Raw genomic sequence first — 14,511 nt, 5'->3', positions numbered from 1 at the left:
CTTCCGGGTTGCCGCGAAGCGCAACTTGAGAACGCTCAACCTGAAGCACATTCAACCCGAGGTATGACTGTATATGTGCGAAAGCATGCATAACAGTGGGTGTGGTTTTTGGGTGGGGGAATTGATAAAAATGCATTGTGTTTGGGGAACTTGCTTGAGAAGGCGCATCTGTTCAGAGAGAAGGAAAACGAAAACGCACACAAATTTCCACATTGACGTTTTCGAAAAAATAATGTTTGCAAACCGATGCAGAAACGGAGTAAAATGAACGGAAAGGTTGGAAGCAGGTAGGAAGATAGAAACCCAAACAGGAGAGATTCCTCCAGACCAGGTGGGTGATCTAGTGCAGTGTTTCCCAACCTTGGGCCTCCAGCTGTTTTTGAACTACAATTCCCATCATCCCTGACCACTGGTCTTGCTAGCTAGGGATGATGGGAGTTGTAGTCCAAAAACAGCTGGACACCCAAGGTTGGGAAACACTGAAGCGTATCAAGGGGATCAGAAGTAAAATAACCAGGGTGGGTCTATAGGCGCCAGCTGGACAGGGACACAAAATGGGCCGCAGAGATTGTGCAGCATATTTAGAGTTAGCTCAGTTGCTAGAGCATGAAACTCTTAAATTCAGGGTCATGGGTTCGAGCCCCACCTTGGGCAAAAGATTCCTGCATTGCAGTGGGTTTGACTAGATGTCCCTCGTGGTCCCTTCCAACTCTACAATTCCATGAAATCACAGGCTATTTGGTTATCAAATAATTTGGACATGTTTTTCAGACAATAGATGAAAAGCCATATATTTGCTACCTGGAAGTCTTGGTGGGGACAGAAGGCTATGTCACTAACAAGGCATCTTATCAGTTCTGCACCCGCCAACGTTTGGTTTAGCTGCTGGAAGGAAATAAGGCAGGGGGCCTTCTCGGTAGTGGCACCCGCCCTGTGTAATGCCCCCCCTCCAATGTCAAAGAAATAAACAACTATCTGACTTTTAGACATCTGAAGGCAGCCCTGATTACGGAAGCTTTTAATATTTGATGAATTATTGTATTTTAATATTTTGCTGGAAGTCGCCCAGAATGGCTGGGGTATAAATAATAAATTATTATTATTATCTGTGACACCTGACTCAACCACATGAAAGATAGCAGCAGTTGTCAGGGGTTATCACAACATGAGTTGTTTCATTATTAGAGAGCAATAAGCCACAGGAATAAACTTAGAATTTCAGCAGCAATTGTCTTAAAGTTATCCTTTGATTAATTTTATGCTGTCTTAAAATTCTCTGTTACATATGCATGTATGCCTGTAAGTCGCTTTGAGTTACTTTTTGTAAAATAAAAAAGTGACTAATAAGTTTAAGTAAATTTATTATTATTATTATTATTATTATTATTATTATTATTAATAGGAAACCACTCAAAGCATCTCCAGATGTTACCAATCACTCCCCACAGGGGTCAATCTGGAGCACTTCCTCTTTCATCTACAAATGATAGATAAACTCTCCCAATAAACAGGATGGACCTCCTGAAACTCTGTGGCCTGGGAAAGGAGGGGCAGGAAAGAGCAGTATATCTCATCTAGATACTAGGCTGGGCGACACACAAGGCTGGTGTGGGAATTGAGGCTCTAGGCAGGAGTGTTCGATGCTCAAGTGGTAAGGGATCCAGTCCAGCCCCCTTTATGTTATGTGATGACAGTTCTCATTGTTTTAGAAGGCTGCAGAACCTCATGGGTTAGCAAAAAGCAAGAGGAGTCAGGAGGTTGGGGCTGAGGATTTTATTAAGGACCCCTCCACCTTGCCAAGAAAGGTCTGTATAGTTAAAGCTATGGTTTTCCCAGTAGTGATGTATGGAAGTGAGAGCTGGACCATAAAGAAGGCTGGTGATGTCTCTGCTTTTTAAGATGCTGTTTAGGTTTGTCATTGCTTTTCTCCCAAGAAGCAGGTGTCTTTTAATTTCATGACTGCTGTCACCATCTGCAGTGATCATGGAGCCCAAGAAAGTAAAATCTCTCACTGCCTCCATATCTTCTACAGAGGCATACTGCTCCATAAAGCCACTGTAGAGGCATATCCTCCATAAATCAACCCAATCCCAGTTCAAGAACATAACAAGAGCTGGCTGGACCAGGCCAATGGCTCGTTGAGTCCATCATCCGTGTTCTCACAGTGGTCCACCAACATTTAGCTAGCCCAGAGATGGAGAACTCTCTTGTGCCCCCTCCTGAAGTTCTTGGGCTCCAACTCCCATCAGATCCAGCAAACCTGGTCAATAATTGAGGATGATGGGAGTTGTAGTCCAGCAAGATCTGGAGGGTCACGGATTCTCCATGCCTGATCTAGCCCCTCGGGAAGCCTAGCTCATACTCTCCAGACTGCAGGAAATGGCAATCTTTGTGTGTGTTTGTGAAGCTCAGTAAGTAACCTTGGGCTGCTCACTCTCTCCCAGCCTAGCCTCCCTTCAAAGGTTGCTGTGAGGATAAAATTAGGAGGGAAGAACCATTTGCACCACCTTGAGTTCCTGGGAAGAGCAGGCATATAAATAAACATTAATACCTAGATCTATACAGACAGAAAGAGGCGGGCAAATTTGTCAATCTGAGTTTCTCATTTTTCCAACCTTCAGTGCAGTTTACACACACACACACACACACACACACACACACACACACACGTCCTCATGAAAATTTACCAGCATTTTAGCACTAATTTCTCCAAACATACATGTTTATATGCAATTCCGCATAACATACACATCTTTCGATGTTTGATGTCTTGTTTTTATAATGCCTAGAGTGGCTGGGGTAACCCAGTCAGATGGGCAGGGTATCAGAAATAAATCAACATCACCATCATCGTCTTCACAAAGCAATTTCCCTAATGACACCCTGCCCTCTTCGCATATTTTTTAATGCACACTTTACCCTAGTATATGCACTTGTGTACACATTGCATGGCTGGAGAACTGCAAAGCTCAGAGGACTGCAGAGATCAAAGGATGGGCTTTTTTCCTGGCAGTACGCAACAGTACGCAGAACCGTCACCTTTTTGGGGAGGGGGAGGCGGGAGGGTTCTTGGGCCTGTCAGAGCTTCATGCCTCCTTCCCCAAGCCCAGGAAGCCTTTGCTGACCTTAGAGAAAGAGACGTGATGCTTTGACAGGTTCCTGGAGCCCTACTGCCTCCTTCCTGGGCGACAGAGGCCTGTTCACCTGTGTGGCAGAACCCAGTAGGTGGGTGGACGGACGAGGGAGCATCAAGTAGCTAATCTGTCCTCACCGCTCAGCCTTGGCCTCAGGCCATGCCCCTTCCCCACATGCTGGCCCCTCTGCCTGCTTGCTGGTGAGTACTGGTACTTTTATAGGGTAAAAAAAGCACTGGCCTTGTTTCTGTTCATGTAGGCCCAGCTACGCCCCTATCTGGACAGGGATAGCCTAACTACTGTTGTCTGTGCTCTGGTAACCTCAAGGTTAGATTACTGCAATGCGTTATACGTAGGCCTGACTTTGAAGACGGTTTGGAAACTTCAGCTGGTGCAGAATTCAGCGGCCAGCTTGCTCACCGGAGCAAGACGGTTTGAGCATATTACACTGATCCTGGTCTAACTGCGCTGGCTACCGATTAGTTTCCAGGCCCAATTCAAAGTGCTGGTTTCGACTTATAAAGCCTTAAATGGTTCAGGACCGCAATACCTCAAGGACCGCCTCTTTCCATATGAACCTACCCGGACCCTGAGATCATCTTCTGAGGCCCTTCTTCGTGTACCTTCTCCTTGAGAGGTCTGGAGGGCGGCAACACAAGAAGGGGCCTTCTCTGCAGTGGCTCCCCATCTGTGGAATGCTCTCCCCAGGGAAGTTTGCCTGGCACCTTCATTATACACCTTTAGGCACCAGGCAAAAACGTTCCTTTTTAACCAGGCCTTTGGTTGATCCGATTTTACAACCTATGCCCTTCTAAAATGTGTGGGGGGTTTTTTTTGGGGGGGAGCTATTGGGTTGATTTTGTTTTTATTATGTAATTTGTGGTTTCATACCTTGATTTTATTCTGTGAACCACCCTGAGACCCCGGGTATAGAGCGGTATATAAATTCAAATAATAATAATAATAATAATAATAATAATAATAATAATAATAATGATGATGTATCATTTTAGAAACTGCAAATTAAGCAAGTAAACGCAAACTGAATCGAATTCATCCCCCATCCCTTCATACCAGGGTTGGGTGGTCCTGTCACCAAACTGTCTTGGTACCACTCTTGGCGGCTGCCCCACGTGCTGTTCTGTATGTTCAGCATTCTGCTCTTCTCATACATGCCATCCACCCCCATGGAATGGAGCTGAAGGCCAGAGGGGTAGGGAGAAGGGAAGTGGGGCTGCTGGATGGATGCCCCCCACCTGGAGGGACACGAGCTGCAGGGCACACGCCCTGCCCCAGATAAACCTGAAAGGCAAGAGAGAGAGAGAGAAACCATTAGTCCACAGGTGCTGAATACAAAGATAAGAGGGGGACGCAGTTACAGGGCCTAGAATTCAGGAATTCGCCCACTAAGTCTGCAGTAAGTTCCGCACCCCAGAAATGATCTCTTTCAGCTTCTGCCTTCTGGAAGAAGGTACAGAGTTATAAAGACTAGGACTAGCCGCCTGAGAAACAGTTTCTATCCAAATGCGATTTTGGTTTTAAACGCAGTGTAAGGTAGTCTCTATGGGAGTATATTGTACTTAATTATGGGGTATCAGAGTTTTTAGGGGGTTAACTAGGCTGGGATAGCAGGCTTGTGGGTTTTTGAATGTCTGATGTAGATTTTTTTTCAATTTCATTGTTCTTTATGGGACAATGACAATAAAGATTATCGTATCGTACACGCACCATACATTTAAAGCACATAATAATCCTGGGAACTGTAGTTTGTTGAGTGTGCCTGGAACTGTAGGTCTGTGGTGGTGAACTATAGTTCCCTGTATTCTTTGGGGGAAGATACGTGCTTTAAATGTATGGTGTATACGCGGCCACGTTCAACACCTTTAACACACAGCATTTTGTACCAGGCTTCGGTGGAATAAGCGGAACAGTGGGTCCAACGGTCTAGAAGGCATTTTCCAAGATAATAATGCCCACTCACATCACAAAGACCTCATAACCCACCTACTCTCAGCAGCCAGAAGCATCATAGCCAGACACTGGAGAGACCTGTCAGGAGTAAGCATGGACCATTGGTATCAGATAGTATGGGAAGCAGCCTTATCAGAAAAACTAACCAATAATCTGAAATTGACATGGGGACAAATAGAAGAAGACACCTTCACCCCGGTATGGTTCCCCTTTATCACATACAAAGTCCAAAACGACAACAACAATAATCTGCCAACAGCATATGAAACAATCTGGTTAACCTGATCCAAACACACACACACACACACACACACACACACACACAGAAAAACAATCTCACTACAGCCGATCAAAGACAACCACACTATAGGGCACCCCCAACCTTAATAATAATAATGTATATAAAAAAGAAGGCGTTTTCTGCATGTGCTGTGGGGGGGGAGTGATGGGCAGGTGGGACTCATCCACCTGGGAAGGCAGCCCATCTAGGAGAAGGAAATTCTGATCCTAAACCTCCACTGCCTTGCGGGACACCTTCCGGAAAGGAAAAGGCTAAGGAGTAAACCCTAAACAAATCCAGAGTGTCGTTCCCAAGATGGTTGGATGGTGCCTTGTACGCCTCCTTCCAGCACCTCCTGCAGCCAAGCTGGTGCCAAACGTATAGCTCTGCTTGTCTTTGGACCACATCAGTGAGGCCGAGAGGAGGGTCCTGTTCTCTGGGCAGCCTAGGACCCTCATACACGCTGCCCAGCCTTGCTCCCCCAGCGAGGTCACTTTGGTGCTACTAACACAGCAGTTTGACTTCACCCCTGGAGGCAAACTCCATTGTCTCTCGAGACAAACTAATGCATGGGTAGGCAAACTAAGGCCCGGGGGCCGGATCCGGCGCAATCACCTTCTAAATCCAGCCTGTGGACAGTCCAGGAATCAGCGTGTTTTTACATGAGTAGAATGTGCCCTTTTATTTAAAATGCATCTCTGGGTTATTTGTGAGGACTGCCTGGTGTTTTTACAGGAGTAGAATGTGTGCTTTTATTTAAAATGCATCTCTGAGTTATTTTGTGGGGCATAAGAATTCATTTATTTATTTTCCCTTCAAAATATAGTCCGGCCCTCCACAAGGTCTGATGGACAGTGGACTGGCCTCCTGCTCAAAAAGTTTGCTGACCCCTGGACTAATGTCAACAACCAGTGCCCACCATCCCCGATCGACCGAGAGCCAGTGTGGTATAGCGGTTAGAGGGCTGATCGAGGACCTGTGGTGATCCAGGATGAAATTCCTGGCCAGCCCTAGAGTTTGCTCACAGGGTGGCACTGGGCCTGTTCCCGGCCCTCATTTTAACCTACCTCACAGGTGAGGACAAAACGGGCAAGAAACGCCATGTATGCTTTGTCAAATGCCTCAGAAGAAACACAGGATGCAAATGGAAAGTGTCGTAATAAGGTCTCCGTTACGTCCTTTTACAGAGAAGGGAATGAGGAGGAATGAGAGCTGTTTTCCCAGAGAAGAGGGATTTGAACCCAAGATTACCAAATTCAAGTCCAGCAATAAAACCCACTTGACAACGTTGGCTGCATTAAAAGAATCACCCTGGAGGCTGTTCCCTGCCCTTATGTAGGGCAAATTGGTTATACAGTGGTACCTCGGGTTAAGTACTTAATTCGTTCCGGAGGTCCGTTCTTAACCTGAAACTGTTCTTAACCTAAAGCACCACTTTAGCTAATGGGGCCTCCTGCTACCGCCATGCTGCCAGAGCACAATTTCTGTTCTCATCCTGAAGCAAAGTTCTTAACCTGAAGCACTATTTCTGGGTTAGCGGAGTCTGTAACCTGAAGCGTATATAACCTGAAGCGTATGTAACCTGAGATACCACTGTATGGCTATTAACTAAACACTCACCCACCCACCCTTTTAAGCCTGTTTTTCCCCGGTTCATGGAATACCCCGGGGTGGGAAGCCTCAGACCCTTCTTGATGGTTTTTGCCTAGCTAGAACGTGCCCTTTAACTTTGATCATGCCTCTCAGTTGTCTGGGTGGAGGTTACAGAGGCATGTGTGTAGAAACTAGCCCACTGAACAAAGGCCAAATTCATTGCTCCACCCACTCCTGCCTCGGGCTCCACCCACCAGGGGCATGCGGCCTCCACAAACTTGTGTGAAAGGGAAGGTGGCCCTCAGGTTGAGACTGGTTCCTCATCCCTGGAATGCAAAGCTGTCAGGAGCAGAAGTATTGGGGTTTGTTACTAGCATACAGTGGTACCTCGGGTTACATATGCTTCAGGTTACATATGCTTCAGGTTACATACGCTTCAGGTTACAGACTCCGCTACCCCAGAAATAGTACCTTGGGTTAAGAACTTTGCTTCAGGATGAGAACAGAAATCGTGCTACGGCGGCGCGGCGGCAGCAGGAGGCCCCATTAGCTAAAGTGGTGCTTCAGGCTAAGAACAGTTTCAGGTTAAGAACGGACCTCCAGAACGAATTAAGTTCTTAACCCGAGGTACCACTGTACTGTAAAGGCTTGAGATGCTGCTTGTTTTTCTATGCTCCGAGCTTGTTGAGCTGCATAGGATTGGTGCCTCAGGTTCTCCCTGAGCTGCTGCAAACCATCTCACTCGGAACGCCATTGTGGTGTGGCGTTTCGAGTGTTGAACTAAGTCCTGGGAGACCAGAGTTCAAATCCTCACTCAGCCACCAAGCCTAACCAACCTCACAGGGTGGTTGTGTGGGTGAAATGGAGAGGGGAGAGAACCACATTTGCCACCGCGAGCTCGAGGGAAAAAAAGGTGGGGTGTAAATTTAATAATCATGAATTCATTCCTTCTCAGCTGCACAGATACACACACACACAAACACAAACACAAAGGCTTATGAATATAAAGGAAACTCCCCATTTTCACAGGGTGAGCAGTCATGTGTAAGCCTATTTCACACCCATTCTGCCCTGTTCCGCCCCACCCCGGCTACTTCTGGGGTCAAAAGTGGTGCGCCTGTCAGTGGTCGTGCATCAACTGGACATACACATTGCCTAGAGAGAGAAAGTCTCTAGGGCTGAAGGAAAGTGATTTCCTTTCTTTCCCACCACTGAAGAAAGAGGGGAAGAAGTAAAGAGTATCCAGTGGTACCTCAGGTTACATACGCTTCAGGTTATATACGCTTCAGGTTACAGACTCCCAGAAATAGTGCTTCAGGTTAAGAACTTTGCTTCAGGGTGAGAACAGAAATCGTGCTCTGGCGGCGCGGCGGCAGCAGGAGGCCCCATTAGCTAAAGTGGTGCTTCAGGTTAAGAACAGTTTCAGCTTAAGAACGGACCTCCGAAACGAATTAAGTACTTAACCTGAAGTACCACTGTACTTGGTCTCTGGCAATAAAACATTTGAACTAAGAAAAGATTGTATATAGTCTTGGGCATTGCTATTTTTCTAAAAAGCGAAGTGCTGGAACTTCACCCTGAACACCTCCCTTGTTCTCTCATAATGGCAATGGCACCCACCAAGGAGTTCTGGTGAGTTCCGGCTGGAAAAAAAGCCCTGGATTTGAATTATAAACTGCATACCCCCCCCCAACATTTCTCCGATGACAATAGAGACATCCCATTACATAATGATAATTTTACTATTTATAGCCCTTCCACATCATATTGGGTCACCCCAGCCACTCTGGGCAACTATCAACATATATAAAAACATAATAAAACATTTTTAAAAACCCTTCCCTATACATGATTGCCTTTAGACGGCTCAGGGGTCGGATAACCCCGTACCCTCCAAGATTCCTCTAATGAAAATAGGGACGGTATAATAAAAAGCTGGGCATTCTGGGATCAAATCAGAAACCGGGACAGCTTCTCTAAGTCAGGGACGTCCCTGGAAAATAGGGACACATGTAGGGTCTGAAACTGAGAATTGTGTGTCTTTCCCTCTGATTTCCTACCCTGCCCCCATTTTTATGCATGGCTACCGCATGCCAGGTTTATTAGTGGTGGAGAGCTCAAAGAGGCCACACACAGAGAGCAATGTGTCTCTATCCATGCACACTGCACAGCCAGAGATCTCCTCCACCGCAGGGACATGCTGTTCTCAACATGTCAAGAGCCGCTTGCCGTGTCCTTGAAAGCAGCGGCTGCAGATGCAGACCCAGCGTGTATCAACAGGGTCTGGCTGCCCAGCCTTTTGTTCTGGCTACCCAGCACCACCTGATCCCATATCTCTGGCAGGTTCCCTTTCCATGGGCCATAAAAGCACCCAATTCTTGCCTTTGTCAGTCCTTCGTGTCAGCCAAAGCACCCCGATATTCCTAGCACTAAAACCTCATTTGCCTCTCTCTCTCCCTCCAGGCTCTCTAGGTGATGGTGGTCCTCAGTTGCTACCTCCATTCATCCCATCCTGGTCCCCAGCTAAATATTCAGGCGAAGCAGAAATACCAGGGTACTTGGAAGGAGGGAGGGGAAAGCAGGAAGCAGACCCAAGCAGGTGAGCAATATGAATGGATAAAATTGTAGTAGCTGGATAAGTAAGGGAGCAGGCAGGCAGGCAGAAGCTGCATGTGGCTGGGCAGATGAAGTGTTTGTGGATCATGAATTTGGGAGACAGGGATCTGTTGCATGAATGTGTTGATATCAACCCTCCTGCCCCAGGTGTCTCCGGCCATACTGACCTGTACCGGCCCTAAACAGCCAATAGCTTGACACCAAGCCTCTCAAACTGGGAACCTTTCACCCTCCAGACGTTGTTGGACTACAACTCCCATCATCCCCTGGTCATGCTTGCTGGGGATGATGGGAGTTGTAGTTCAACAACGCTTAGCCGTCCAGAGGTTTCCCCACATCTGCTCTGAAACCTTGACCTTAGCTTGCCACCACCAGATTTTTAGAACTCGAGTGAGGGCAATTGTTTTGTTGACTCTTTTTAAAAGCATCCATAGTTAATCCGTAGTGCAGCAGCGTTGGATAAGAACTGCAGTGAAAGTTTTGAACAGAGGGCCGCCCTCACCCTTTGCCTTCCCTATCCTAGGAAAAGCTGAGAGCGAGAACAGAAAAACAAGGCAGTACCTAGATTAGGAACAGAATAGGGAGCTGTTCCCACTAGAGTTTGTGTAGCCCAGCTGTTGATGGTACCCTGGAATCATCACATCTCAGATGCCTAGGCTGTAAAGCTGAAAAGTCAGAATTGCAAAATTGCTGTATTAGTGCAATAAGAGACCAGAGTAGGAATAATAATAATAATAATAATAATAATAATAATAATACAGGTGTGTACTAAGGGGATGGGACGCGGGTAGCGCTGTGGTCTAAACCACAGAGCCTAGGGCTTGCCGATTGGAAGGTTGGCAGTTTGAAGCCCTGCGATGGGGTGAGCTCCCATTGTTTGGTCCCAGCTCCTGCCAACCTAGAAGTTTGAAAGCATACCAAACTTAAAACCATGGAGAGACCTGGTCTGAACAAAGACATTGGATTCTTATCTCATTATACATGACAAAGCCATTTTTCACCTTCTCACCCCTTGCTTTTTCCTGTAAGTCCTATTGCAGTCGTTAAGAGTCGTCAACAGGCTCATCACAGCTATCTGCCAATCACCCATTCCCACCACCCTTCTGAGTAATACCCCTCCCCACCTTCTCCCTATATAGAAGGGTCTGGTGACTTCTGTTTCAGTGTATCTGAAGAAGTGTGCATGCACACGAAAGCTCATACCTAGAACTAACTTAGTTGGTCTTTAAGGTGCTACTGGAAGGAATTCTTTTATTTTGTTTAGATAAATAGGTAACGCTCTGACGGAAAGGTAAATGGCGTTTCCGTGTGCTGTTCTGGTTTCGCCAGAAGCGGCTTAGTCATGCTGGCCACATGACCCAAAAAAACTGTCTGCGGACAAACGTCGGCTCCCTCGGACAGCAAAGCAAGATGAGCACGCAACCTCAGAGTCGTTCGCGGCTGGACTTAACTGTCAGGGGTCCTTTACCTTTTTTTTGTACTAAGGGGATGTGCAGGAGAATTGTGACAGCCTGACAACACTGCCTCTATTAACTCTCCAAAACTGCAGAAATGAAAACCAGGACACTTTATTTTCACATCAAAACATCACTGTCAAGTGTGATACACACCATACATTGAAAAGCCTTATTACACGCCACCCCAATCCCTATGATGATTGAAGGAGTTCTAGGTGTGCTTTACGCAGGGTCTGTGTTCCCTTTGGAAATGGGGCAAAGAGGAGACTGGGGTGTCCTTTGGATATGTGGTTTATTTGCAGATATACAACTTGACTCTAGTTGGAGAGTGTTCAGAACATTCCCATTTCCAGATCTCTGGCTTCTCCCATAGGCTCAGCAGGCTTTGGTCTCAGAACAGAGAAATCAACCATGCTCTCTGTCTCTTTGTTACAGCCCACCCCAGTCAGCCCACATAATGCTCTTCACTCCACTTCCTCTGCCTTCTCCAGGGTGTCAGGCAATCATTTGCTTTTCTCAGTCCTGCCTGGAGGGATTGAATCCAGAGCCTTCGGCATTCGAAGTGTGTGCTCTCTACTGGGCTAAGCCCTTCTTTACAAATTGTAAACTGCCCTGATGGCAAACCACCCTTAAATCAAATTTATTTAGGGAGGAGCATGTATGTTTAAAACAAACAAGCAAACAAAAATGCCTTTGGACACTCAGCCTATCCGTTCCTGAGAGCACTCTTGTGCTTATTTTCCAAATAGCTCCCCAGCTCTGTGAAACAGACATTCTGACTTACGGAGAGTGTCAAAAATAACCTGTGACTTGACCACATCTGGGAATTTCGGGTCCCAGCCCAAACTGGAAACTTCATTATCTCAAACTGGGGCTTAGCGAGCTACCAAATTAAGCATGATGTCCGTCATTTTTGACCCTAAGTGCAAGCTTTTTCTTTTCAAAATAATCAGTACAGGGCCTGGGACCCAGATTGGGACACCCCCCACCCCGTGTCCCCAAATCCACACAGGGACCTCCATGCCTGCAATCACATGTGCGGGGAGACTCTAATTGCAGCAAATGTGAGCCCCACAATCCAGATTTGGGACCACAGTGTGTGTGTGTTTGTGGGTAAAATGTTACACCACCCCATGCCAGGATCCCAATTCTGATCGGGTACCAGACAATGGCTGCAGAGGCAGATTTAGGGGAGCACGACCAGTTTGGCCATACTGGGCACAGAGCATCAGGGGCACCACTGGGGATGCCACAACTATGATGTAGAATGGAAGGTGGGGGGCAGCAAAATTTGGCATCACCCAGGGCACCCCTGAAATTTGAGACTCCAAAGTCCACCCCTGATGGCTGCTTGTAGTGTGAGCCTCTGGCTTTCCTGTACAGGTGCAGAAAGGAATAAGGTTGTGCAGCAACAGCCCCTGTGATTGGCAGCCAGTAAGGCCCGTCTTTGCCTTGCCAACAAGTATTTCTGACTCTAGTTCAAACAAACCACTGATCTCAAGTCAATATGGAAAAGGGTGAGTACAGCTACCCAGCAGTCTTGCCCCGAAGATCATGCACCAAGGCTGGCAGCACACTTTTAAGTATTTTATTCTTAAGTGTTAACGTTTGCTGCACCTAATCTGAGGATCTTTTGCACCTTGTTTAAAGAATCCCCCTCTACTTTAGAATCATAGAGTTGTAGAGTTGTAAGGGACCCCACCTACTCCAACCCCCTGCAATGCAGGAATTGAACCCACGACCTTGGTGCAGCGTTCAAAACTCCCGTTGTTCTAGGCGCATTTTGCGACAGGGAATCTCATTAGCGCAAGCAGTTTCTGAGCTCTGGGGGCAGTACTGTACCTAAGATTTCAAATTAAAACTGCAGAGTAGAAGGAAAGGAGGACCTTTTTCTGCCTCCCCACTTCCAGCTACTCTATGAAGACTGGAGAAGAGACCCTCTTAAGAATATTAGGGGGGTGAGCAGGGGAAGGACCAGAGCACGTGAAAAAGTTTTAGCTGCAGTTCACTCATTTTCAGCTTTGTATTCTTGTTATAAAAAAGCGCGCCTAGACATTCCGTTGTTGCGCCCATAACCTAGGTTTAAGGCAGGAGTAGGCAAACCAAGGCCCGGGGGCCGGATGCGGACCAATTGCCTTCTAAATCCAGGAATCAGTATGTTTTTATGTGAGTAGAATGTGCCCTTTTATTTAAAATGCATCTCCGGGTTATTTGTGGGACCTGCCTGGTGTTTTTACATGAGTAGAATGTGTGCTTTTATTTAAAATGCATCTCTGGGTTATTTTGGGGGCATAGGAATTCGTTCAACCCCCCCCCCAAATAAAATAGTCCAAATAGTCCGGCCCACCACAAGGTCTGAGGGACGGTGGATGGCCCACGGCTGAAAAAGGTTGCTGACCCCTGGCTTAAGGTGCCATTTAGCTGCTAGCTTTCATATTTCAGTTTCTAACACTGCCTTGACGTTATCGGCACCACGCTCTAACCGGCTGAGCTGAGGTTTTTATTAACTTTGTTCAAGAGCATCAGAGGAGAGCCAAGAGATTGACTCCATCACTTTATATATCTATTCTTGACCATTATTATTATCAACCTCCCACCCCACTCTCCATAGCACATCCTGTGGGGGGGGGTGTGATTATAGCAATTTAAATTTCAGAATTTTAAAACAGATGACAATTGCAGGAATAGGGTGGGCCCTGAAAACACACATCACAGGTGTCATAGGCCAGGGTAAAGGGGGGTGTCTTCAATGTTCACTGATATTGAAGAAGCCAGATGCAACCTCGGCCAGGAGGGAATTCCAGAAGTCAGGGGCTGCCACAGAGAATGCCATCTCCTGGGCCACCAGCACCCCAAAACTCTAAGGGAGGTTTCCACCTCTTTCCATATGAACCTACCTGGACACTGAGATCAACTTCTGAGGCCCACCTTCATGTGTCCCCTCCCTGAGAGGTCTGGAGGGTGGCAACACGAGAATGGGGCCTTCTCTGCAGTGGCTCCCTGTCTGTGGAATGTTCTCGCCAGGGAAGTTCACCTGGTGCCTTCATTACCAGGGCTGTCTTAAGTATACGCGGTGCGGAGTGCAAAGATCTGCCCGGCACCCCCCCACACCTGGTTTCCCAGTCCTAGTCACGCAGGAGAGCAGAGCTGGCCAGCCACCTCAGCATCTCGCTGGCTCGGTTGCCCCAAACTCGCGGCGCAGAGCCACCCGCAGCAGAAGAGCCTGCCACAGCGCTCCAATCAACAGGCAGACGGGCTCTTCCCCAGACTCAACTCTTGGGCCCCACACTCTTGGCCTGGCGCCCTGAGAGCCTGGTGCCCGGGTGCGTGCCCCACACCCCTAGCACCTATAGGTAAGACAGCCCTGTTCATTACAAAGCTTTAGGTGCCAGTCAAAAACATTCATTTTTAACCAGGCCTTTGGTTGACCTGATCGACATTCTTTTACCCTTTTAAAATG

General features: G+C 47.2%; 1 protein-coding gene across 2 annotated transcripts in view; it reads right to left on the bottom strand.

Annotated features, from left to right (window-relative positions):
- LOC309328181 (paired box protein Pax-6-like) overlaps positions 1-14,511 on the bottom strand; it is a 46,496-nt gene that overhangs the window by 14,153 nt on the left and 17,832 nt on the right. For both annotated transcript variants that reach the window (XM_081838219.1, XM_081838220.1), the window contains exon 3: positions 4,209-4,436. In XM_081838219.1, the coding sequence (XP_081694345.1) occupies positions 4,209-4,323 (115 nt within the window). In that variant the 5' untranslated portion in view covers positions 4,324-4,436. The remainder of the gene's footprint in view (positions 1-4,208; positions 4,437-14,511) is intronic.

Source organism: Podarcis erhardii (assembly GCF_964252035.2).
Source record: "Podarcis erhardii genome assembly, chromosome: 13".
In the NCBI taxonomy this organism is placed as follows: Eukaryota; Metazoa; Chordata; class Lepidosauria; order Squamata; family Lacertidae; genus Podarcis; species Podarcis erhardii.
Note: the sequence above shows the minus strand (reverse complement) of the source record. Positions and strands in the feature narration are given on the sequence as shown.